This window comes from Mytilus galloprovincialis, chromosome 4 (genome assembly GCF_965363235.1).
Source record: "Mytilus galloprovincialis chromosome 4, xbMytGall1.hap1.1, whole genome shotgun sequence".
Taxonomy (NCBI): Eukaryota; Metazoa; Mollusca; class Bivalvia; order Mytilida; family Mytilidae; genus Mytilus; species Mytilus galloprovincialis.
In genome coordinates this window covers 86,893,456-86,917,839 of record NC_134841.1, presented here as the reverse complement: position 1 = coordinate 86,917,839, position 24,384 = coordinate 86,893,456, and the positions used below count along the sequence as shown (strand labels likewise).

Here is a 24,384-nt window from a genome sequence, read left to right as displayed (position 1 = left end):
ACGTACTTAAATATTTTATAAATTGTATTTATAGCAATTATTGACTTATGTTACACTCTTATTAGATATAACAGTACATAGAAAGCTTGAATATAATCTAAATACAGACGGTCAAGACATGTTATTGTAGAGTCTTTGATCGGAAAACGATTAATGTGGAAAGTTCTACTACTCTTGGACCAGGTTTGTTGAATTATCATGTATGGCCATCTTTGACAACAAATACAGTGTTTGTTGATGAATAACAACAACAAGTATTATCATCTAGAAGAAACATGTAAATGCTGTTTTGTTTTCGTAACATGAATTGTTTTCACCCTGGATATAGTTTCTAATAAAGATGTATATATTTCTGGATTAAGGATATCGAAAAAAAAGCTTATACAGTCTATATACACTTTTAGTTCAAAAACGTGTTCTAATGTACCTGAAACAATTATGTATTGTATATCAATACTTGTCAACGATAAAATACTATTAACTGTAGACATACATATTATGAAGACTTTATTTTGTCACATGAATTTTGATTGTATTTAGACCATATTCTTTCCTTACAATTTACATGAAATGCCTACACTGAAGTTGGTCCTCCATTGCCATTAAGATACACCAAGGGAACGTTAGCAGTGTCTTTCGTATCACCGGAAGAACAATGATTAAAATTATACGAGTCAAATTGAGACTTCATTTTTAACAGTCTTTTAAAAGCTTGCCTAAATTCTCGATTATAATAAGCATATATAATTGGATTTAAGCACGAATTAGAATATCCTATCCAAAATAGAATTTTTCCAAGTATTGGTGGGTATGGACAAAAGTTTTTACACATACTTGTAATTAAATACCATGAGAAAAACGGGAAAAAGCATAAAATGAAAACGCCCATTATTATTCCAAGCGTTTTTGCAGCTTTATGCTCCCTTTTCATAGTCTTCCGGTCAGAAATATCACGTGAGTTTCTACCTGGATATAAGGCATTTGATTTGTTTGAGCAAACACTAGCTGACCGGATATGTTTTTCTTGCTTTCTGGCTTCAATAAAAATCCTTATGTAAACAAACACCATTATAGTGCATGGTATCCAAAATGAAACACTGGACGATATTATAGCATATAAACGATTCACAACAAAAGTGCAAGCATTCGGGTTATTTTCCAACACAAGAGCGTTTTCGTGTGTTGTATAGAGTTGCGAATGAATTGGTATATATGAAATCAAGAGTGAAGCTATCCATGTAACGGCAATCATTGACAAAGCACGGAATTTCGTCATTTTTCTCTCATATTTTAAAGGTTTCATGATAGCTATGTACCGATCCATACTTATGCAACATATATGTAAAATAGAACTTGTGCTGAATAATACATCATTCGAATTAAATATGTCACACATGAATGACCCAAATATCCATTTCTCACTTATTTCCATACTAGCATTGAAGGGCATAACTAGTACGGCAACTAAAATATCAGCAAAGGCCAAAGATACGATGAAGTAATTTGTCACACGTGACCTAAGACGTTCAAATTTAACAACACTTCCAATTACTAAAAGGTTCCCTGCTACAGCAGTGCACATGATAAGTGTCATGACTGTTGATTTTAGCACCAATAAAAACACATGTAAAGATGTATGTGTTGTTTCATTAACAACAAAACTGTTATTTGTTGCGTTGTCATGTAATCTTAGCATCATCTCTGGCGATTGCAGTGACATCTGTGATTTTAACATCGTTCATTTCCAAATAGCATGAAATCATAAAAGACAAACCAATAATGGATAATTTAAAACGTCATACTTTTACAGTTCTCCACGTGTTTTTCTTTAATATCCTACTTATATAATCTGAAACGAGAAAAAAAGTAAAATAAAATTCATTTGTCAGAACTAGTTTCGAATGATTATAGATAAAACTCAAACAAACAAAAAACTGACAAACAACTGCAATATAGCGATTTACCTCTTTGCTGATATGTAAAATCCTGAGTGATTAAAAGAAGTATTAAAGATGTCTTGTTAAGTCAGAGTTTCCTATTTCACAAATAAATGTCCAAATTGTTAAATGTATGAAGATTTAGTGCAAAACAAAATTTAAAAAAATAAAACGAAAGAACATTTGACTTCGCTAAAGAACGATGAACTACTACGATTCCAAAATAGCAACTTTTACAAAGCATGATCATTATCAGTTAAACAAACAAAAACCATCGAATGACGAACGATATACTACTCCTACAATGTTTGTCAAAGCATGTGTTATTGTCAACATGTCTGTCATATTAACTCTTAAGCAGAAGGATAACACCAACCAATTAGTTCTAACGATAACTGATTAATATAATGTAATCCAATTAAGTTATAAAATTGTATCTTCTTATACGTCATATCTAAATTACTCTACCTAAATTGCATCTCCATGTTGCTTTTGACTAAATATAGACATATGTTTTTGAAGAAAGAGGAAGAAAACAATTTGCAGGATATTTTTGAGTACAATACGGTATCTTGCTGATACTAGCCTTTTATGAAATGAATAAACTGATTAGTTACTTATCTCTTTAGCTGATAAAATAATATATAAGATGCATCAACTGAATATTTAACATGATTTATTTTCATGATCTAGTAACTATGTCTCTTTCTTCAGATTTCGATTCCATTATCTGACCTGCAATTCTGTATTAGTAAAGATGAAAGGACTTATTGGGTCTACGTACAGACATGCAAAGTGTTTCATTCTTGAGTTACTTGTTAAAATTCATAATCAAATTAATTTTAATCTAAAACGGTCATTTTAATTTGAACATATACAAATGGACTGAACAATAAATTGTCGTGTAATTTTAAGTCTATCAGTCGATTTTCAAACTTATACACTGTGGCCAAATTAAATCTGTCAATTCGTTATTATTTACCTGTAAATATCAATATTATACTGACTTGTCTAAAAAGCAATTGAACTGTGCTGAGTTGACTGCAAGCAAATTGTCCGAACAGTACTGAATTTACCACAGTGGACACGTAAAAAAATTGACTAAAAAACTAAACATGACTTCATATCATTGATCCAACTTTTCAAATAATGTTAAGATGAAAATGACCTTTTCAGACTAATATTCTTTCACAGTATTTGAAATCTGATTAAGAATAATTGATGTACTAGGACTGACAAAATTAACACAACCATTATTGAAATGTTTGAACTTCGTACAAAGTATTCTGAACAACATTAGGTTCGTTCCTAAGTGGTACTTTTATCAATGTGAATGTGCATCCATAATACTAACTTTATAACTTAAAAATCATTTTTTTTAGAACATTTTCATTCTGTGTGTTATTAATATCAAAAACATTTCGTAAATTAATGCAGACCTGAAGATTATTAGTGTGTCAAGAAACACACTTTGAAATAAAAATAATGTTTCACTTTCAAGAGAACATATTTCTTTTCACTTGTTTTGTTTGCTTTGTGTTCATCTAACTAGTTTTAACAATAGGAAAATTAGCAGTGTTATGGTTAATAAATTTCATATCTAAATGTTTTAAAATAAACTTATAAAGTTATTCGACATAAGTTGACAAATTCTTGAAGGAATGCGCAGATACTTGTTTTTCCCCCAAACCTTCAGGGACCGGTCAAAATTTATCTACACATAGGACCGGTGCAAAGTGTAGTAGGACAGATACTTTTTTCCGGAATCGCTTTTGTTGGGACATCACTTTTTTCACAGATAATATCCATAGGACACAAGTTTTTTTTCAAACGATTGCTTTGAAATAATTTTTATTAACATTATAACAAAACTTGAAATAACAGTCTATAACATATTAATATTAATTAAAAAACTAATGTCAATAAAGTTATGCATTTTTAACTACATGTAATGACTAGAATAAGCCGAAAATCATAAAATCAAGTTAAATTCTCATGTAAATAATAAAAAATAAATAAAATTGATAAAACAACAAACAAAATATATAACAAAAAATAATAACATGTAAGATTAAAATAAAAATTCTTTAGTAAATAAAAATCATAAAAATGTAGCCTAATACATGATACAACAATGTATATATAGAAACATAACTTCTTAACCAATTGTAACCAGAAACAGATATGTATTCATTTTCTAAAACCATTTTAAATGTTTTATAAATTATATAGACTTTTTTGTAATACAGTACAACAGATTTTCTTACTTACATGTAATATTGTAATATTGTAAAAATAGTGCATAACAAAAAATCAGAATATGAAGCCACATTTGGCAAAAATTTAGGCAACCTATGGGTCTTTAGGTTCAAATATATAGAGAGAGTTAAACCAAATATTGAGTTTCATATTTCTCCTGGAGCTTGTTTTTATAATTAATATTTAAAGGTATTGATAAAATTCTATATAAGATACATGCAGCTTCATTAATTTTTCAGTTTAACAAACACCTATTTGTGGTTTTATTGCATTATACAATGTCTTTGTTTTTTCAATGCTATATTCATAGTATAATTCATGATAATGCCATGCCTTTAATTGTATGTGAATCAACAAAATAAAACATGAAACTGTTGCTTTTGATCATATTATAAAGACAACATATGTTAAATGTCTAAAAGTAATATAGGACACCAACTTTTTTATTACTAAGTTGGCATAGGACATATTTTTTTTCAGTCAGAAAGCCATAGGGTTATAACTTTTATTAAATGTTTTTATTTTTTGCACCGGTCCTATGTGACGATAAATTTTGGCCGGTCCCTCAGCTTTCTATACATTGCAAAAACACGACATAACCAAAAATATTAGGGACAATATGGAAACGGTTGTTCGGGAATTTTTCATTTAGCTTTCGACAAGTCAGTAGAAAATGAATTAGAAATGGAAAAATCACAAGATACCCCGTGTAAAAAAAAACTACAAAATGTAATGAGAACTTTCATTAGTCATACAATTTAAGGTATATTAATACAAAAGAAATATACAAATAGTCATACAAAAATACATAACCCCTGCTATGTTGTTGATAGTTATTTACACCAGGTTTGCTTTAATACGTACACTCACTTTAACACATGTGTTAACCAGCACGCAGAAACGGTCACCTCTGTGTAGTTTGTTTCCTTATTTTGATAAAACAGATACATATATATCGCATTAGGCTTTCTAGTATAAGACAATGATCTTGCAATGACCTAATAATATAAGAATCGGATTAGTAAAGTTTAAAAACGTGTGTTAATAGATAACTAATGAACCATATAAAAATCCAACACAATAAGGATGCAACACAGATAAACCTTCGTCACTTGATGGTAAGATGTTTAGCCTCTATCGACACTCAGTGACCGAGACAGAGTTAAAAAGAAAACTTACTAAAAGGTATCTGAGTGTTCCAAGTATAATATTCTTTTATTTTTGTCTTGTCAGTATTACGTTAAAATATATACTATGTTTTAAACTGTTCAAAATATGCACAGAAAGAAGTGTGTACGCTTTACCCACGAGTTCAAGTTACAATTTTAGAATCTAAAACAAGAAGAATGTAAGACTGGGAAGTCATTGAATCCAAACGGTACGATACTAAACCAAAGCTAAAGCTATTCCCTCAAAAAAAGTTAACGTGGGAATTTGTTTACATGCGAATCAATTGGTCGAAACCATTGCTTATTGACTTTCGTCCCTAAGATTATTACAAGCTTATAGGAATTCAGAATAGTATCGATACAGTCTTTTCTCGAATATTTACTCCTTTAAAAATGTTAAAATAATTTGTCAAATAACAGATGGGCTTTACAGCAAGATTTGACAACATTTTCAAATTCATTTATTTCGTCCAAATTTTAGTATTTGTAATAAATATGTTGTATCTAATGTATTTTATTCTTTTGACACAAAAAACATGAAAAATATGTGTGTTGGTTTTCTTGCATTAGATAACCGGCAAACACAAACAGATTCTATTATGCAACTTATGTACGGAACTGTGAATGTTTGCTGTCAAGAATATGAACATGATCAATTGTTTGTGTTTTTTTCTATGTCAAAACCTGGAAGCTCTGTCTTCTATAAATGCAATTATTACTCTTTTGATAAGGTTATCTCAATTAAGGCATCTGTATAGCATTATTTTCAATTTAATCATACTTAAAATGAAATAACAAGTATAATAAACAGTCAATAGATAAGAGAGATCACTACACGATGTTTGTCTTTGAAATCCTCTGCAAGTGATGTCGTAATTTTAAAAATGATAAAATATCGGTAAATCAGTCTAATATCCATTACAATCAAATGAAATAATAAACATATTTTGTAGTTCATAGAAGAGGATAGACTCAAAGCACCTAGATGTATGCAGTTTATTAGTTTTTTGTTGATCAATCACAGACAAAAGCACGTGTTTCTCGGGAGATCTGGGATATCAAAACAGTTACGAGAAACATAAACAATAAAATATAAAACAGAACTAATTTCGTTCAATGGTTTCATCATGGAACAAAATAAAATGCAATATATTGTATAGTATTTTAATAGGAAAAAAAAATAAAGTTATCGTTCAAAGTCCTAATTTGGATTTTTTTTATAATTATTTATGTTTTTAATCAACGGCTAAGCTGACTGCACACGAGTTAAGATGTGTTGATGAAAACAAATATTTGTTAAGTTTCTGTTCTATTTGTGTCACAGATTTTTGTAGGATTGTGAAAACAATTTGTGCATTAAAATAACATTAATAAATAAGGCGCGTCCAAAGCACTTTTCTGTCGATAGCTCAAACCCGAAAAATAAAACCTATGATGTAAAAATACATAAATACGTGGATAGCTATATGAGCAAAAGGATCTAAAAGGAATAGTCAGTTTCATCTAAGAATCAGATATAATTTCTAAATTTATAGGAGAATGGTTTACATGTTTTTGACATGTTGAATAATGACTGAAAATCGAAGTATTTCATAAAAATAGATATGCTGATAATTTCAATGTTTTTCATGTAAGTTTTCATATTATGGTCACTGTCCTGTTTGTATAGGGTATTTATCAGTCAAACTAATGGTCTTTATTACGAAATACCACAAAACGTCTAAATAAGTGGAAAGTAGTTTTTCGTTTCTTATTTTTGAAACTAACACGATAAGAGTAGGTCAGTACACCAAAATGCTGTGGGTGACCCTATTGTTATTTCATATCATCAAACAGAAATTTATTTATAACATCCGAACAATTTTTATAAACAAAATCTGTTGTTTGATTTTGTAGATTGATTTTGAATTATAGTATAACGTGTTTACTGATTTTACGAATGCAGATGTATCTTTTTTTTATTATTATCACACTTCAAAAAATGTTCACATGCAGAAGTATGTGTGCAAACCTAATAAAAATATGATACATTACTTTAATCTTGCATAGAAAACACAATCAAAAGTCAATTTGTACAAACCTTTTAACATATGGATTGATGCAAGCTTAACAGTAACGCTTCGGACATTTGATGAGATAACAACTCGATTTGCATGTCAAAAGCAATAAATCGCCGTGTTTTTTTTTCGATTCAGTATCCAAAAGTCTCAAAATTGCATTGAATACTAATAATTACTAACAAATTTTCTAAATATACAATTCAATGTTTAACGAGGCCGGGATAAGGTACCGGTACTTTCTGTATCAAACTTACAAATGTGAAAGTTTTCAATAAAGTATATATAATTTAAAAAAAAAAAATAAATAAATAAATCGCCGTGTATATATATAACCACAATCGATTTATAAAGTCGGATAACAGATTACATCTATTTATAAATAATGAATTTTACAGAGAAATATGTCTTTGCTACTAAAATACCACAGTAAAAAATTAAGGTGTTTTGATTAAGATATAAGGGTTTAAGAATATAAAAAAGTTCTTTAATTATTGTTCCAGGGACTCTTTTATGTCAAAACTATAACTCAGAATTGATAATTTCCTGTTAAAAGACAACTTAATTGTTTCAATTAAATCCAACATAATAATTTCTTAGACTACATGCGCTTAATCGAATGTACATGTCGTTATTTTGTCAAATACCTCTGTATATTTATGATTTACAAAACAATTTATGACGGTTGATATTAATTTTACATTGGCTTCAATTATAGCTAAAATTGTAATGGAATTTCATAACCTACAAGCGCTTTAAGATAAGATGATACATTGAATTACAACTTATAACGCTTTGATCGTGTGATGATATAGTTATATCGTTTTTGTGTTCTCTCATTACGTCAAAAATATTACACGGGATATTTTAAATTAGCAAATAAAACATTATACATTATTAGATGTCTATCATAATTTTTAAGTAAACATAACGCAAAAAAAAAAAAAGATAAATGATAGTTTTAGAGTACATTTATATGTCTTGCTACTGATCTGTGCCGCCTAAGCTTTTCTGGATTTGTAAAGCTATCGTTCTCGCTCCTACCCTTTCAGAATACAGCCAGAAAATACGTGCACTGTTCTTTCTTATGCCGAATTGTCAAATCAATGTTTACGTGGTCAAAGTTTTTCTTTGATACATAGTGACATCGGACTTTCACGCCATTGTGAACGATATTGTCTAATAATTAAAATATATGTTTTCTAAGATAGACCGAATCATATAACTGCATACCAGTACAAGCCTCCGAATCAATCAAAATTCCTTGGTTTTGTTTGCTCTTTCTTAAAAATAAAATTATAAGTGTCACTTTTTCATTAAAATGATGAAACTTTAACCCATCTGGCGTATTTAATTATAAGCATGGTACTTTTGATAACTATTTACCCCACTGGGTCGCTGCCACTGCTGGTGGACGTTTCGTCCCCGAGGGTACCAGCAGTCTAGTAGTCAGCACTTCGGTGTTGACATGAATGTCAAATATATAGCCATTTGTATAAATTTACTGTTTGCAAATATATGAATTATTCGAAATACTAAGGATTTTCTTATCGCTGGCATAGTTTACCTTCGACATATTTGGCACAACTTTTTGAAGAATTTTAAGTCCTCAGTGCTCTTTAACTATGAACATTTTTTAGCTTTCTATTTATTTTGATCTGATCGTCACTGATAATAACATTAACGGTACCAATTTTGTCTGCACCAGATGCGCATTTCGACAAATAATGTCTCTTCAGTGATGCTCGCGGCCAAAATATGTAAAATCCAAAGCTTATATAAAAGATGTAGAGCTATAATCCAAAAGTTCGAAAAAGTATAGCCAAATCAGTGAAAGGAATCAGAGCTTTGCATGAGGGAGATACATTCCTTAATTTATAATAATTTTTAACATTTTGTATCAGCAAATTTAATAACACAAAAAATCCGTATTTTCATGCCAGTACCGGAGTACTGGCTACTGGGCTGGTGATACCCTCGGGGACTAACAGTCCACCAGCAGAGGCATCGACCCAGTGGTAGTTATAACATTAACGGTACCAATTTTTCTGCACCAAATGCGCATTTCGACAAATAATGTCTCTTCAGTGATGCTCGTGGCCAAAATATGTAAAATCCAAAGCTTATATAAAAGATGTAGAGCTATAATCCAAAAGTTCCAAAAAGTATAGCCAAATCAGTGAAAGGAATCAGAGCTTTGCATGAGGGAGATACATTCCTTAATTTATAATAATTTTTAACATTTTGTATCGGCAAATTTAATAACATAAAAAATCCGTATTTTCATGCCAGTACCGGAGTACTGGCTACTGGGCTGGTGATACTCTCGGGGACTAACAGTCCACCAGCAGAGGCATCGATCCAGTGTTAGTAATAACATTAACGGTACCAATTTTTCTGCACCAGATGCGCATTTGAACAAATAATGTCTCTTCAGTGATGCTTGTGACCAAAATATGTAAAATCCAAATGAATTTATGTTTAAGATACAATCTATTTGATATTATTCTTGTATTTTGCTCTTATCAATATTAGTATCCTTGTTCCGTCATTATTATCGACTTAAGTATGACCCATTTCTTTTTACCAATTCCATTATATTATAAAGTGGATCTTCGCTGATATAGAATACATTTAATTGGTTTTAAGTCATTCAGACATTTCTTTAAAACGCTCCGGAAATTATTTTGACAAAGTCTGTCACTACTGTCCTATTTATTGTTTTATGCAACAAGAATATTTTGTTTGATGAAATATCGTGATAACAGGAAAGCACCAGCGTAGTTTTTACTTGAGAGATGACACATATATTCGTGAGGTGTTTTATACCACGGCAACATAGAATCGATGATGAAATTCAATGGGACAAACCTATAGTGCTACATATATCAGCCTCGAATTCTTTGATGATGTTTGGACATTTAAGTTGAAATACACAATATGTGTCTTATTTTTTGTAATTTAAGTTTTTTAGATTATTAAATGATTCTGAATTCTTGATTATCATTTATCCTAAATATAGAAACAAACTTGGGTCAAATTGATTTTGCATGTATCTTTTGTTTACATGTTTCCAGATTTTTTGGCTGTAATGATAACAACAGCTCTATCAACAGAAAATAAACAAACGTAATTGTTATTACATGATCAAACTAGAAAACAATGACACTGAACTTAATTGTACTTTCTACACAGGTACATGTACACCCTTAAAATAGATCAATTGTGAAACAATCATGTACAGAGTGCACACGTAATAAAGCAAGTTCAAGTTTTAATTTACCTTATTGCATTTTGATTGATTGTTGATTTCTGCTTGCTTAAGTCAAGTGGCAAATATTTCACGCAGATTCAGAAAAAAAGAACAAATGCAACAAATACTACGTGATATATCTGTTCTGAAAGGTACTTTGACCAGCATGAAAGGTGAGAGAAATGAGGGCAAGACGGATACGGACGTCATTAGTGCCTTGCAGATGGTCACTTTTGGACCTTTCACAGAGTTTCAAGTGTTCATAAACTTGCAGATAGAGTGGCACACACCCTACACTAAGCATTGGATATATATAGCGTTATGTATTTACCGGATGAGGCTGCATGTTCATACACATCGCACAGTCGTTGGGTCGACATCATTTTACAGGGGGTTTTTGACTGACAATGATTACTCCAGGAACGACCATATTTCTAAAACCCAGTAAACACCTGTGGTGTTGTTAATGGAATCACGACACTAAACGTATTCATATCATATACAATTGTAAACTGTGAACAAACAAAAACAAGAAAAACTCGAACATAACTTGTTGCTGTGTCTTCAAAGTTGACACAACATCTTCTTTCAAGGTTAAGTACACATTATTCTAGTATGCCCTTACGTCTGATTTGGCAATTAACAGTCATTGAAAATCATTACAGCCAGCTGCTACGTGGAAAAATGTCAAATTTTTTGGTTTAAATTTAAGTTTCGAGTCATTTTCAAATTGAACTTTATCGTAGTAGTTGAATTATAAAATCACTAAGTTCAGTATTACGTGTTTTATATTAATCAACTGATTTCCAAGAAAATACAAATAATATGAAGAATTTGTTGTTTTTTAAACTTCAAAATATACCACAAAATATAGCATATTGTGGTATGGGTTAAAGAAATAAACTTCATTATATATAATTGTCTACTGCTATGGCAAAACCTATTGTACGGTAACAATTTGTCTACACCACTTGTGCATCTCGACAGCAAAAGTCTCTTCAGTAATATTCGAAGCAAAAACATTAATTTAAGTCTAACATTTCTCAATCGAAATAGTAAAATTTCCAGATTGTAAATCATTACCATCGTAAATTCTATCCCATTTGTGTTAGTGAATTTTTTATTGGTACTCAGTATTTAAGATATATCAAGATCTGAGTTGAACTATGTGTCCTCATCACAAAATATAAGGAAACACGGATTTGGTGTTAATTGGTGATTTATGTATGATCAAAGGTATCTAAGTATCTTATGTATTTATATGAAAAGCGTGTCTTCCAGCTAGGAATTAAAAAGAAGACAGTGAGAGTTAATTGTGAAAATTCAAATGTCAAGGGTCTCTAAATAGCCTAGGTTTAAAACCACGCCATATCTCTACAGAGTAAATACCAGAGAAACCCTGGATCTAAGATACTCTGATATTACTAGTTTTCAATCCAATTTATTCGGATTGACAATTTCTTAGTGCAGATATGTAAGTATTTTCGTCATGAAATGTTGTAATTTTAGCGGTATATTTAACATTGCCATAATGCTCGGAGGTTTGGTTAGCCAGGCTCAACTCTCCATGTTTTCTTAAAATGTCCTGAACCAATAGTTATCAAAGGTACCATGCTTATAATTTAATACGTCAGACGCGCGTTTCATCTACATGAGACTCATCAGTGCCGCTCTGATCAGAATAGTTATGAAGCCAAACCAGTACAAAGTTGAAGAGCATTGAGTACCAAAAATTTCAAAAAAGGTTCAAAATACCACTAAGGTAATCAATGCATGGGACAAGAACATTCCTAGTATTTCGAAAATTCATACTTTTGTAAACAGGTTTTTATAAAAATGACAGGACTTGGCAGTTGTTATCTCATAGTTCGTTCCGAAGTATTTAACATTGATGTCAGTTTTTTGTTGCACCTTTGTGTTTTCCTCTTAAAATTGATGTATTTCAATCAGTTTTAGTTCGTAACCCGGATTTGTTTTCTCTCAATCGGATTATGACTTTTGGGCAGCGGTACACTTCTGTTGCCTTTATAAAGGACACTCGAAACAAACAAAACCATGGCTTTAACAAAACATTAACGATAACAATTTGTCTACGCTTCTCGACAGTCGAAGTCTCTTCAGTAATATTAGAGGTAACTTTTTTTTTATTAAAGTACGAAGAGCTTATAAACCAAATAGGACAAAAAGTATAGCCAAAGCCGAGCAAACAATCGTAGCTCAAATTCAAATTATTTCCAATATTTTGTTAATTAAGTATAATTACACATTATCGTGATATGTATTGGTTATGATATCGCAATCAACAGAACATTTCTAAGAGAAAGAGTGAACTGTCGTTTTGCTTTATAAGAGATTCCTATCTGGTTATATCAACGATATCATCAAGATATATTGCATGGAACAAATAGCGTCACAATCGGCAAAATATATAAAATTAATGAGGTGTGCACGTAGTATGATTGCCATGCAAAGGATATCCGCCAGAGTTTTAAAGGCCGAGGACAAAATATTATTGTTCTTCATGAGTCGAGTAAGTCATCTTCTAAAACAAGAATTTTAGTAATTTCAACACAGATGAATGGACGGAGGGTTTAGTGTTCGACGTTCAGTGGGACATATTACATGTATATTAGAAAGAAAAAATTTCGATATAACATGAACATGAACTTTGATTTGTATTAGAGAGACATACTGAGCCGCATTATTCGGTGGTCTTTTTTTAATGAAATCAAAGTAATTAATTTTATTAGGTTATAGTTCACAGAAAGACGTTGCAAACTACCAGACTATTATTTTGATATTCTGAGCAGATCAGTCATTGCTTTTATTCCAAAAATGGCGAGAATAATTGGAGAAGCAGCAGATACCAATTTGAAATTCTATGGTGTAACCCGACATGGTATCGACCACAAAACCGTCCACATTCGAATATCCTCTTTGAAATTTCAATAACCACCAACATATATTTCATCATGTCTTGTCTAAATATAGCTACGCTTCAAGTAATGATTGTCCCTTTAACAATTTATTAGTTTAATCTTGAACTAAATTTAACAAATTTCCCGTGAAAAATATGCACAATATTGCTTGACATCTCTCGTTCAAATATATATAACCATCTTCATCAAGTGAATTAAGGATTTAACATAAATGTAAAGTAGGCTAATCTTCTTTAGTATGATAGATCGACAGGCGTAAACGAGTAATAATTAATGTATGGTTTCACCATTTCCTATTTCTTAAATTAATTCTCTGTTGCAATTAAAATAAACCTGAAATCATCCACTTATTGAATAAATAGAGCGATAAATTATATAAATCTCGCAGTGGAAATATTTTCATCGAGCTAATCAAATGAAAATTATGCAATTCTTGAAGATCTTGCGCATAGGAATAAGCAATTAATGAAATTACAAGATATAAATGATTTTTCAGATAACCAGAGATCACACATTGGGATGCTATGACGTATGAACAAAAATGCAATTTGAAGTATTTAAAAAAAGCCTGAAAGCCACATAATATGAAATACATGATTAAACACAGAAGTTTCTTTGTTTAAGAGCATTTCAAGTGTTTATACAAATGTCAAATTTTGTCATGACGGGGCCTTTTATAGTTTACTATATATTACATTGCGATTTTTTCATTTTTTAATGTTAATACAAGAATGTGTTGTCATATTATTTTACATCCTCGACCTTTGGTCCCCTGTTGATACTTATCTTATTAGCTATTCACACCATATCCTCATTCTTTTGAATATCAATTAAATTGTCATCTTTTCGTCTATTTTCTGTTTTTGACATTCCGTTTTAAACTTCAAAAGCAATGTCATTAGCTCTCCTAAAATTCCTTAATTACCACAATTCTACAGTTCATTGTAGGAGTTTCGAATTATATCAAAAAGTTGGACCATATGTGAATGCATTACAATAAAAAAAAAATATTTCGACATTGAAGACCCATTGGTGGCCTTCGGCTATTGTCTGCTCTATGGTCGGGTTGTTGTCGCTTTGACACATTCCCCGTTTCCTTTCTCAATTTTATTACTTCGACTTTGTATGGTACATTTGGGATTTTTTAAGGAATAGCAGTACTGTATTTGACGAGCTCCAACTGCCAAATTCATAATTGACAATTGCAATTCTTCAAATATAGTACCGTTATTTTTATCAATATAAAATATGCTTAAAATGTTCAAAATAAAGCATTTAAAGAATCCTAGAAACGTTGACTATAATTTCGCTACCTGATAACTAATGACTCCGACCGTCAACCTTGGGATTATCGGCAGACGTCTTCCAATCATAGATGGCGTAACATATTATATATTGTATAACGTCTTCTGTAAATACAGTATACTGTAAACAAATGGTAAAATTTTAACCTCGAAAACATATCCAATAAAAAGGATAGCTCTGACCATAAAAAGCAATAGTATATAAACTGTTGCTGTCGTGATTTGCAGAAACAAGTAAACAGATTATTTTGTTTCATATAGCTATTTGCCTATCGGCATGCACAGTTTTTCCGACTCGTTTCATTGACGATGTTTACATTAAATGCAGTAGTGTGACATTAAGGTCTGACAATAATGTTGTAATGAGAACCATTTCCTAGCTACCATCAATCGTTAATCTCTAATTTGTATTCATTAATTGTGTACAATAATGGCGGCCTTCTATTTGTTTCAAAACAGAAATACGTCAATTAATCTATAAAATATAACCATAAAAAGGAACAATTTATTAATACTCATTATGTCAAAGTTTAGTGATTAAAAAAGAAACAAAACAGTTTTTAACGATAATGACTGTGTGATATATTAGAAACTTCGCTGTATTCATTTGCCTTTTAATGTGTCGTTCATTCATTTTCAAATATGCGTTTTGAATTTAAACCTGACTAATGATGGCTCACCATTACAGCGAGCGTGCAATTGGTAAAAAAGTAACTATTGCAGTAACTCTCTATGTATATCTACGAATGAAACCATGTGATGCAATTTATTCAAAGAGGATGGATGAAAATATGAAATCTTCTTACCTCCGCTTCTGTTTATGGTATCACAATTATGAATTACTTATTCGAGCATACGTTGGAATTTTGGATCCTCAATTCTCTTCAACTTTGTATTTGTTTGACTTTATAACTATTTTGATATGAGCGTCACTGATGAGTCTTATGTAGACGAAACGCGCGTCTGGTGTACTAAATTATAATCCTGGTACTTTTGATAATTAACTATTTGCTGTATATAAAATATCAGGTCTATGTGTGTTTATCCGAGTTTAAGACTGTTCAAACCGTTATGTTTTCGTAAAATCAAAATGATTGTTCGCAAACACGCACTGAATATCCTGACATAATTGAGACTTGAAAAAATATGCCATTCCCTAATTTGTCGATGGAAAAAATCAAAATTGAAACTCAATTCAAATTTTTTATTTACTTAAATCCACTAGGATAAATTAATTTTGTGATTTCTTTGGTGTCTTTTCTTTAACATAAGTAAACTCGACAAAATTATCAAGCTGAAAACAAATCAGTTGCCTACTATGACTTAATTGACCAGTCGTTACATATATGTAATTCCTCAATAGTAGGATTAAAGCTGGAAATCTAATGAAGTAAAGAAGTTACTATAATCATGACTGAATGAAGTAGATCCTCAACTTTAATGTTTAAGTATTAATTATTAAGCAATTAAAGTGTATCCGCATACCATTTTTAGCATTTCAATATCCTGTTGGTTTACATTTGGAACATTATTATGCGAATAACGACAAATTTATTCTGTTGGGTATTTTAGTGTCTGTATTGAAAAAAGGAAATGAAATCTTTGAATGATAATTTGACAAGAATAGATACAGACGCTATACAATCATATACACGTTTTATTAGGGAATATTGGTAGATATAAACCTTAAACAGAAAATAACTCGTATGATAATTATTCAAAGATGCCAAGCTTATAATTTGTTATACCAAACGCGCGTTAAGTCTATATAAGACTAATAATATGGCTCGTATTTATTAGGTACTTCTGATACGTTTTTATTAATTTGATATAGACAGGAACGCTTAACTCAAATGGTGATTTAATATTACTTCACCCCAAAGAAACAGTAGTAAACAGTCCGTTCAGAAATAGTCGATTGATCATTCATACAAGAATTACATCACACACAAACGCTGTAATTGATTGTTACGGCAATGGAAATGAATGAAACACCTTTTTGGTACATCTAATGCGCTTTTTGTCTTGCATCATTGTGCGAATCTGTTAATTTTAGTCGAGTTGTTCCCTATAATTTTCGGACGTGAAGAAATTTGGTCCGAATATTTCTGTTCCCAGACAGATTCTTGCTGTCTTCTCTTTTTGTGTATATTTTGGAAAATATTCGCAAGGATCTAGCAACTTGAGCTAAGTTAAAAGCACGGCAACCATTAGGTTTACACGACGCATCAGCTGACACTGATTCAATAATGCAAATAAAAAAAATCAGGTAAATAATAAGAAACTTTGTTCTTTATACATCGTAAAATAACATGGTTTGTGATATCTCTGAATACAAACGTTGGCGATCAGACTTGGGAAATTGTACAGCACATTACAAAACACTAAATCAACAAAAAAAAAATAATTGATGTGGTTATTATTATAAATAAGCTTTGAACAGAACTCTTAATTTTGTGAAACATTTAGGATTTTCTACCCAAAGAATACATTACATACTAAGTACACAAACAAAAATCGGAATTGTTCCTAATGCTCTTCAACTTTGTATTTATTTGGTTTTATAATTTTGATTATTTTCAGCATACAATGTAGTATCTATGATCAGTTTATAGAAAAGGAATACACACTTTTTGATAAAATAAAGGGATCAATATTCATAATAACTCATTTCAGGCATAGATTACCTTAAATTTTGGCAAAACGTTTAGTAATTTTGGTCCTCAATGCTCTTCAACTTCGTACTTTATTTGGCCTTTTTAACTTTTTTGGATTCGAGCGTCACTGATGAGTCTTTTGTAGACGAAACGCGCGTCTGGCGTATATACAAAATTTAGTCTGGTATCTATGATGAGCTTATTTTCTACGTTTTTGTAATATATTTTCTCTAAGAAGGAAGTAACAACTGTAGTATATCTAAATTTAAAAGACTCTGGCAACGTATGTTGACAGGAAATTGTGATGACACACGATGATGTGGTAAATCTTTACATTGTGTGACAAGATGGTGTGGTAAATCATCCTATTATGTGACAATATCTAATTAAGATGGTGTGGTATGGCTGCCGATAATAGTTCAAAGGACCAAAGATTTGAAGCCCCAGTTAGTTCCTTGTTTTGGTATATTTAGAATTTTAATAATTAGCTACCATTAAAATGGATTGACAGATTGTTGTTTTTGTCTAAAACGTGCAGTAAAAACAATTGCAGGCTCATTTAGTAATATATATAAAACTGGTTCTTCAATTAGAAAAAGACGGTACAATGGAAAATGACGAATATTAAGGTTTACAAAGAGACCCTAGATTTCTGAACCTAAAAAAAAATGATTTTGGACATGATCATTTGATGCATAAAAATATTGAGGTATCTAATTTTTTTTTCTATTAGCCGATATTTAAAATCAACAAAATCATTTCCATTCAATGTTTATAATCTTGAACTTTCTTGTATTTATTCGAGCAAAATGATAATTGACACAGTTGAAGTATAAGAAAAGTATCAATTGCAATATGTGCTTTATTGTATTCAAGGCTTGGTGTTCATGAAGGATACGACATAAATCAGACGGGAAGACGATATTCTTGTCCCATCAGTAACGATCTGCAATAGTTTTTTTTCTACTGCGACACGTACATTAAACGTAACGTTTCTAGACGAGATCAGAGGATTATTTTTTTACAGAGACACGTGCATAGGAACGTACGTGCCTAGACGAGATGTAACTGTGTATTTTATATACATAGCCGGTATTTGTTTCAAAATATGCAATTTAGTGGAGTAGATAGATTGGGGTATACGAAATAGCAACTTCATGTACACGTTCCAGTCAGCGTCAAAACCTTTGCAAAAGAGATGTGAAAATACAGTCAAAGACGGTAAATCTGGTGCAATTGCACAGAGAGTACCAAGGTCTCAGGTTGGGGATGAATTTCTGTGACAATTATTTTTCGCGTCCAAAGGTTGTATTTTTTAATGTAAAATATATATCAATACCCACTATACCCTCTATGCCAGTGGCTATTAATCTGTCAAACACTTCATCCCGGGCTTTGAAGACTCTACCTATTGTATCGAGGGTACATTTGTCCTTGTCCTATGTAAACATGAAAATATTATCCGTTGCATGCTATAAATTCAACATTCGAAATATATGTGAATAGGACACCATACCCTGCTCGTGTTTCAAATTTTTCTATGTTTAATGAACTGCAAAACCTGGGTTAAAACCTTTATGAAATGACCCAATGCATTTTGATATTGTTGAAAAAAATCATCCAATAGAAAGAAAAAAAACTCTAATACCAGTTGAAAGTTTGAATTGTTTTATGTTTGTAATACCAGGGCCTTTTATAGCTCACTATACTGTATGAGTGTAGCTCATTGTTAAAGGCCTTTATGTGACCTCTAGTTTATAACTTTGAAGTCATTGAGTCTCTAGAAGAAAATTGTCTCATTGGGAATAATACCAATCTTATTTTTATCAGATTTGAAAAATGTGTACATTATATGTTCAAATTTTAATAAAGAATAGGAAAAAATAAAATTCAGAACCCCATTACACAAAAATATCACTTTAAAGTATCTAATATATTCTTTGATTGTTATGTCAACATAGAATGTAAATGTATACCATAACATGAATACTATCAGGAAGTAAATCACATGCAGTATATCATGTTATCTTGTAATGTTATATATTTCACTGTACACCTGTATAACTATAGTAGTGTCTTCATTCGTTAAAGATATATTAAAAAGAAACCTAGTTTTTATTTTTATATATACGGAAACTGTGTTGATTAATGATTTGATTTACAACGGTTTTATACTTTATGAATGAAGTGATATTTAGGCTAGTTTTCATTTTTAGTAATTTATGATTATATTATGTAAATAATTAATAATAATCAATTAAAGTGTAAAAGTTATGATTGCAGGTGCCCTTATAATGCAGGCATGCATATAATGTATATAAAATATCATCCCCTGAATATGACAGTTGTTATCCATTCGTTTGATGTGTTTGAGCTTTTGATTTTGCCAGTTGATTAGAGACTTTCCGGTATGAATTTTCCTCGGAGTTCATTATTTTTGTGATCGTAATTTTTCCCATGTCAAACAACTCCTTTATTGGGTTATTCAAAGTACAAAGTAACGATATACATTTTGATTTCATGCGCACATGTATTTGGACTTATATGAATTAACATCATGCATCCATAACATAGATCTTCAAACGGCTATATATTACTCATGCACAGCTTCATACATGCATTGCTTCTATAAACAATTTTGAAACACTATTGCAAATGATTTGTAGAATTTAACACAGAAGGACACTTTTAACAAAATGATTTAACTTGTATCCCAAGGAAGATATTTCTTATCCTATAAATTTAAAGAAACTTGGTCTTACCTCTTTGAATTCTCAATGATTGTAAATCACCAAATAAAAATCAGATAATGAAACGCACACTTATTATATGCTGTACATTTGACCGTTAACATTGAAATTAAGAAGCACAGTCTTCCAAGACCCAAGTATCATGTTGTTGTTCACACAACACTACGCGATAATTGAGTATTATTTTTTTTTCTCGATTTACAAAATCAGTATTTTCTTGTCATTATTTATACTACCTGCTCTTTTAAAATGTTTTTTGTTTGTAAGGAAATAGAAATGACACTAACATGATTTTAACAGTTCGTCTATTTCTTTAAACATGATTTAATAATATGGTGTTTTACAAAATTCATGATTTATATTTGGTGTAAAGCTGTCATATGCACTTAGATTTAACAATAAATATCGCATATGGTTCTTATTTACATTTCAGGCCTTCAGAGTTTTTTTTTCAGATTCTACATAAATACGGAAATTTTAACATGTAATTTTCTCCCCGACATGAGTTGACCGTAGTTTTTATTACATCAATATTACGGGCGGTATCAATAATATTTACTCAAATGACGACAAATTAAAAAAAGTGTATTTTTCAATTAATTCTCTACTTGTATGAGGTTAGGTGGTATGTACGAGATATATAATGCCAAATAACAACATACAATTGGAACAGCATTTTTGTGTATGTGTTGTTCTTCATCGTTTGGATATTCACAGGTCTTCAAATGCGAGATAAAGAATGCATTTTATAGCAAGATTAATAAGAACTTACTAACGTCGACGTCAACAATGATTGTTAAGATTCTCAAAGAGGGACGAAAGATACCAAAGGGACAGTCAAACTCATAAATCTAAAACAAACTGACAACGCCATGGCTAAAAATGAAAAAGACAAACAAAAAACAGCACACATGACACTAGTAATACCATTAACGGTACAAATTATACTGCACCAGATGAACAGTTCGACAACTGATGTCTCTTCAGTGATGCATTAGGCCAAAATATTTATCAACCTAAAACGTAAAGAGACGATTAAACCAAAAAGGAGAAAAGGTGTAGACAAAAATGGGCGAATTATCAGAGCTTTGCATGAGCGAGATAAACTCCTAATTTAAAATAATTCTCAAAATGTTGTAACAACAAATTTCAATAACACTATATTAGTATCTTCATGCAAGTACTGAAGTACTGCCTACTGGAATGGTGATACCAATGCAACGACGACAAACAGTCGAACACTGGAGGTATTGACCCAGTGGAAGTCATAACATTGACGGGATCAAGTGTTAAGCACCAGAATGCATATGATTTCTTGTTTGTGATGCTCATGGCAAAAATATTGGAAAATATTCGGAATCAATAATTTAAGAGTTGATAAAATCATTAGGGACGAAAGTTTATCCAAAGACAGTCAGGGAATCAAAGCTTGGCATGAGGGAAATTAATTCAAATATTTAAAAATAATATCCAAAATTCTGCAACATCAAATTTCAATAACATAGTATCCGTATGTCCATGCCAGTACCAAAGTACTTACGACTGGGCTGGACTGGTAATAGTATCAGAAACAGTAATTTTCTTAAAAGAACACAGGCAGAGGTCAGTTAAAAATGATAAAACAACTGCCGGGTTAGTACATCTTAAAAAATACGTTTGTTGCCTTAAAAGTCAATCTTATAAAAGCACTGAAAATTCAGTTATTGAAATATGGGATTTTATTATTATTTGAATCAGTTGAATGAATGCCTTCAAATTATTTGAAAAGAACTGTCTTCCTTAAATGAATTCTGATGAAGCAATGAAATCGCGAGGCTCTAACTCATGACACAAACTGTCCATTATTTTAAAATACCTAAACTGAAATATCAATAAGTATTTTACAGTTACAATTTATCAAAAAATATACTCCAATACTGTTTCTCTAGGGATTCATAAATAAAACCCTGAATTATCTTCACTGACGGAATTTGAATCACAGACCTGACTTCACTGATTGAATTTGAATCACAGACCTGACTTCACTGACGGAATTTGAATCACAAAGCTGACTTCACTGTCATATACGTTAACTGCTTCACCAATTAGCCGTATCATGGACAAATGGTCATTTAAAGAAATTCGTTAATTAAGATGCATCCGATTGTGATTGAGAATCTAGTATTAGCGAACATTAACCTTAATGAAGTATGATAAATCGATCATGGACATTAGATAAATAACTGGGTTCAAGATTATCATTACACCGTATAGTTTAAAAAAACAAAATCGAAATCACTTTTGAATTAAAATATGTTCAAAAATATTTCATATTTACAATAGATACGTAAGCCATTTGTTGAATAACTCTAGAAATTCGTTGAATATTTGTTATGTTAGAATGCTGTAAATTTTGCATGTGCTCCGCATCTTTAATTAGTCGTAGTTGTGAAATCCGGTTTCACTTAAACAGATTTAAATACAACAGTCACTGCTATTTTCAATTTAGTTTAAATTTGTCGTAATATCAAATAACTCCTTATTACCATATTTTAAAACCAATTTAAAAAAAAACATGTAAACGTTTAACAATTCTTTGTGTTTAAAACAAATTCAATTCCTCCTTTATGCCACGCAACAATATTTTGTCAAAATATGTAAAAACAAACATTTATCTCATTTAAGTTCAAAAAATTACTTTAATTACTGGAAAACAAATAATAACAATTATAAACAAACTTACCTATTAATTATTGGTTCCATTAATGAATTTAGACAACAGTATTGACATCCGACTTCTATGTTCTTAATCAGCACTTTAATGTAAAGCCAATCTACAACACTGCAATATAGCCAAGTCGATTTCACAAAGCTTGTCAAGTCATTCGTTTACGGCTGCAAAATTACAGTTGCTAATTGATTCTTTTTTTAATTTCAAAACGAAATATTTTACGAATTAAAAAAACATAAGATTAAAGAGACCCCTTCGAATTAGTGTTATAATATCATGAATATATAATCTATGAAATTATTGTCCAAGTAAATTATCTCGTAATTTCCAGATGAAGTAAAGACTGAATGAATGCGAATACATTTGACGTAAATGATTGAAAGAAATGAACCGTACGAGATACAGATTTACATCTGTGACAACTTGTCAAATCTTGTCTTATATCTGACGAAACTCGATCGACAGAATAATGCTTTTATTGGAATAAAACTGATGATCGTTATGAAATTGGTTATTTGTACTCTTTTGCTGCATCTATCGTAAAATTCTCCGCGTGGAATTCACACTCCAATATTTTTCACTTTGATCAGTAAGATAACCAAACGTTACGATATGTCAAGATTTGATAATTTTTAAGATAATTCTTCGCTTTCTTATGACATCGCAACTGGATATTATTTCATTACAAAGGATCTTACTGTGTGATGAAAAGTAAAAAAAGGCGATTCATTTGTACTGAATCTATAGGCGGGTATGGCAAACTGTAAAAAAAATGTTTGTGATGTGTGAAATTAACAAGTAATATATAGAGCAATTAATTATACACTGAGTAAAATTTGACGTGTTATACAAAGATTTAGTAATAACAGTTTATTACCCTTCAAATGATTCATAAAAAAATATGGGAGGCCATTTTACTTTGATATACTTATTTAACCATTAAAATGGCATTCACCTTTTATTAAGACTTGTACTAAAATATACAATCTTCGACTATTAAAACACAAATATAGATTTTTATTTCTCTATTTTCATTTCAAAAATAAATATTTGTATAAATATTGATCAAGACATTTATATAAATCCCTGCTACTAAATATCTAGAATATTTGTCCAGTTTCATCGGCACAAATCCATGAGTACCCGTCAAAATAGGAACTAACATTTTGATTTGTGGTACCTTCGGAAGTCGACGTACGTTATCATCTGCAGCCATTGACCTACAATTACAGACACTTTGAAAAGGGGCTTTTATTTAAGTACATTAAGGTGTTTTTGTTCGCTGGATAGTGTAACTGGACGTTTTAAATCTTTTAGAAATATTCAAACCTGAATATTAAGGACAAAAA

The 24,384-nt window shown here is 30.7% G+C and overlaps 1 protein-coding gene across 1 annotated transcript; it reads right to left on the bottom strand.

Annotated features, from left to right (window-relative positions):
* On the bottom strand, window positions 1-23,230 carry LOC143070814 (octopamine receptor beta-2R-like). Its single transcript, XM_076244950.1, has 2 exons — window positions 23,048-23,230; window positions 1-1,849 (listed from the first exon to the last, which is right to left on the bottom strand). Exon 2 carries the CDS (start codon window positions 1,733-1,735, stop codon window positions 575-577), a length of 1,161 nt encoding a protein of 386 aa, XP_076101065.1. The 5' UTR covers window positions 1,736-1,849; window positions 23,048-23,230; the 3' UTR covers window positions 1-574.
* Window positions 23,231-24,384: the final 1,154 nt, after the last annotated feature.

Excerpts from the sequence above, each read along its gene's own strand:
- LOC143070814 (XM_076244950.1), bottom strand. The coding sequence starts at position 1,735 with ATGTTAAAATCACAGATGTCACTGCAATCGCCAGAGATGATGCTAAGA.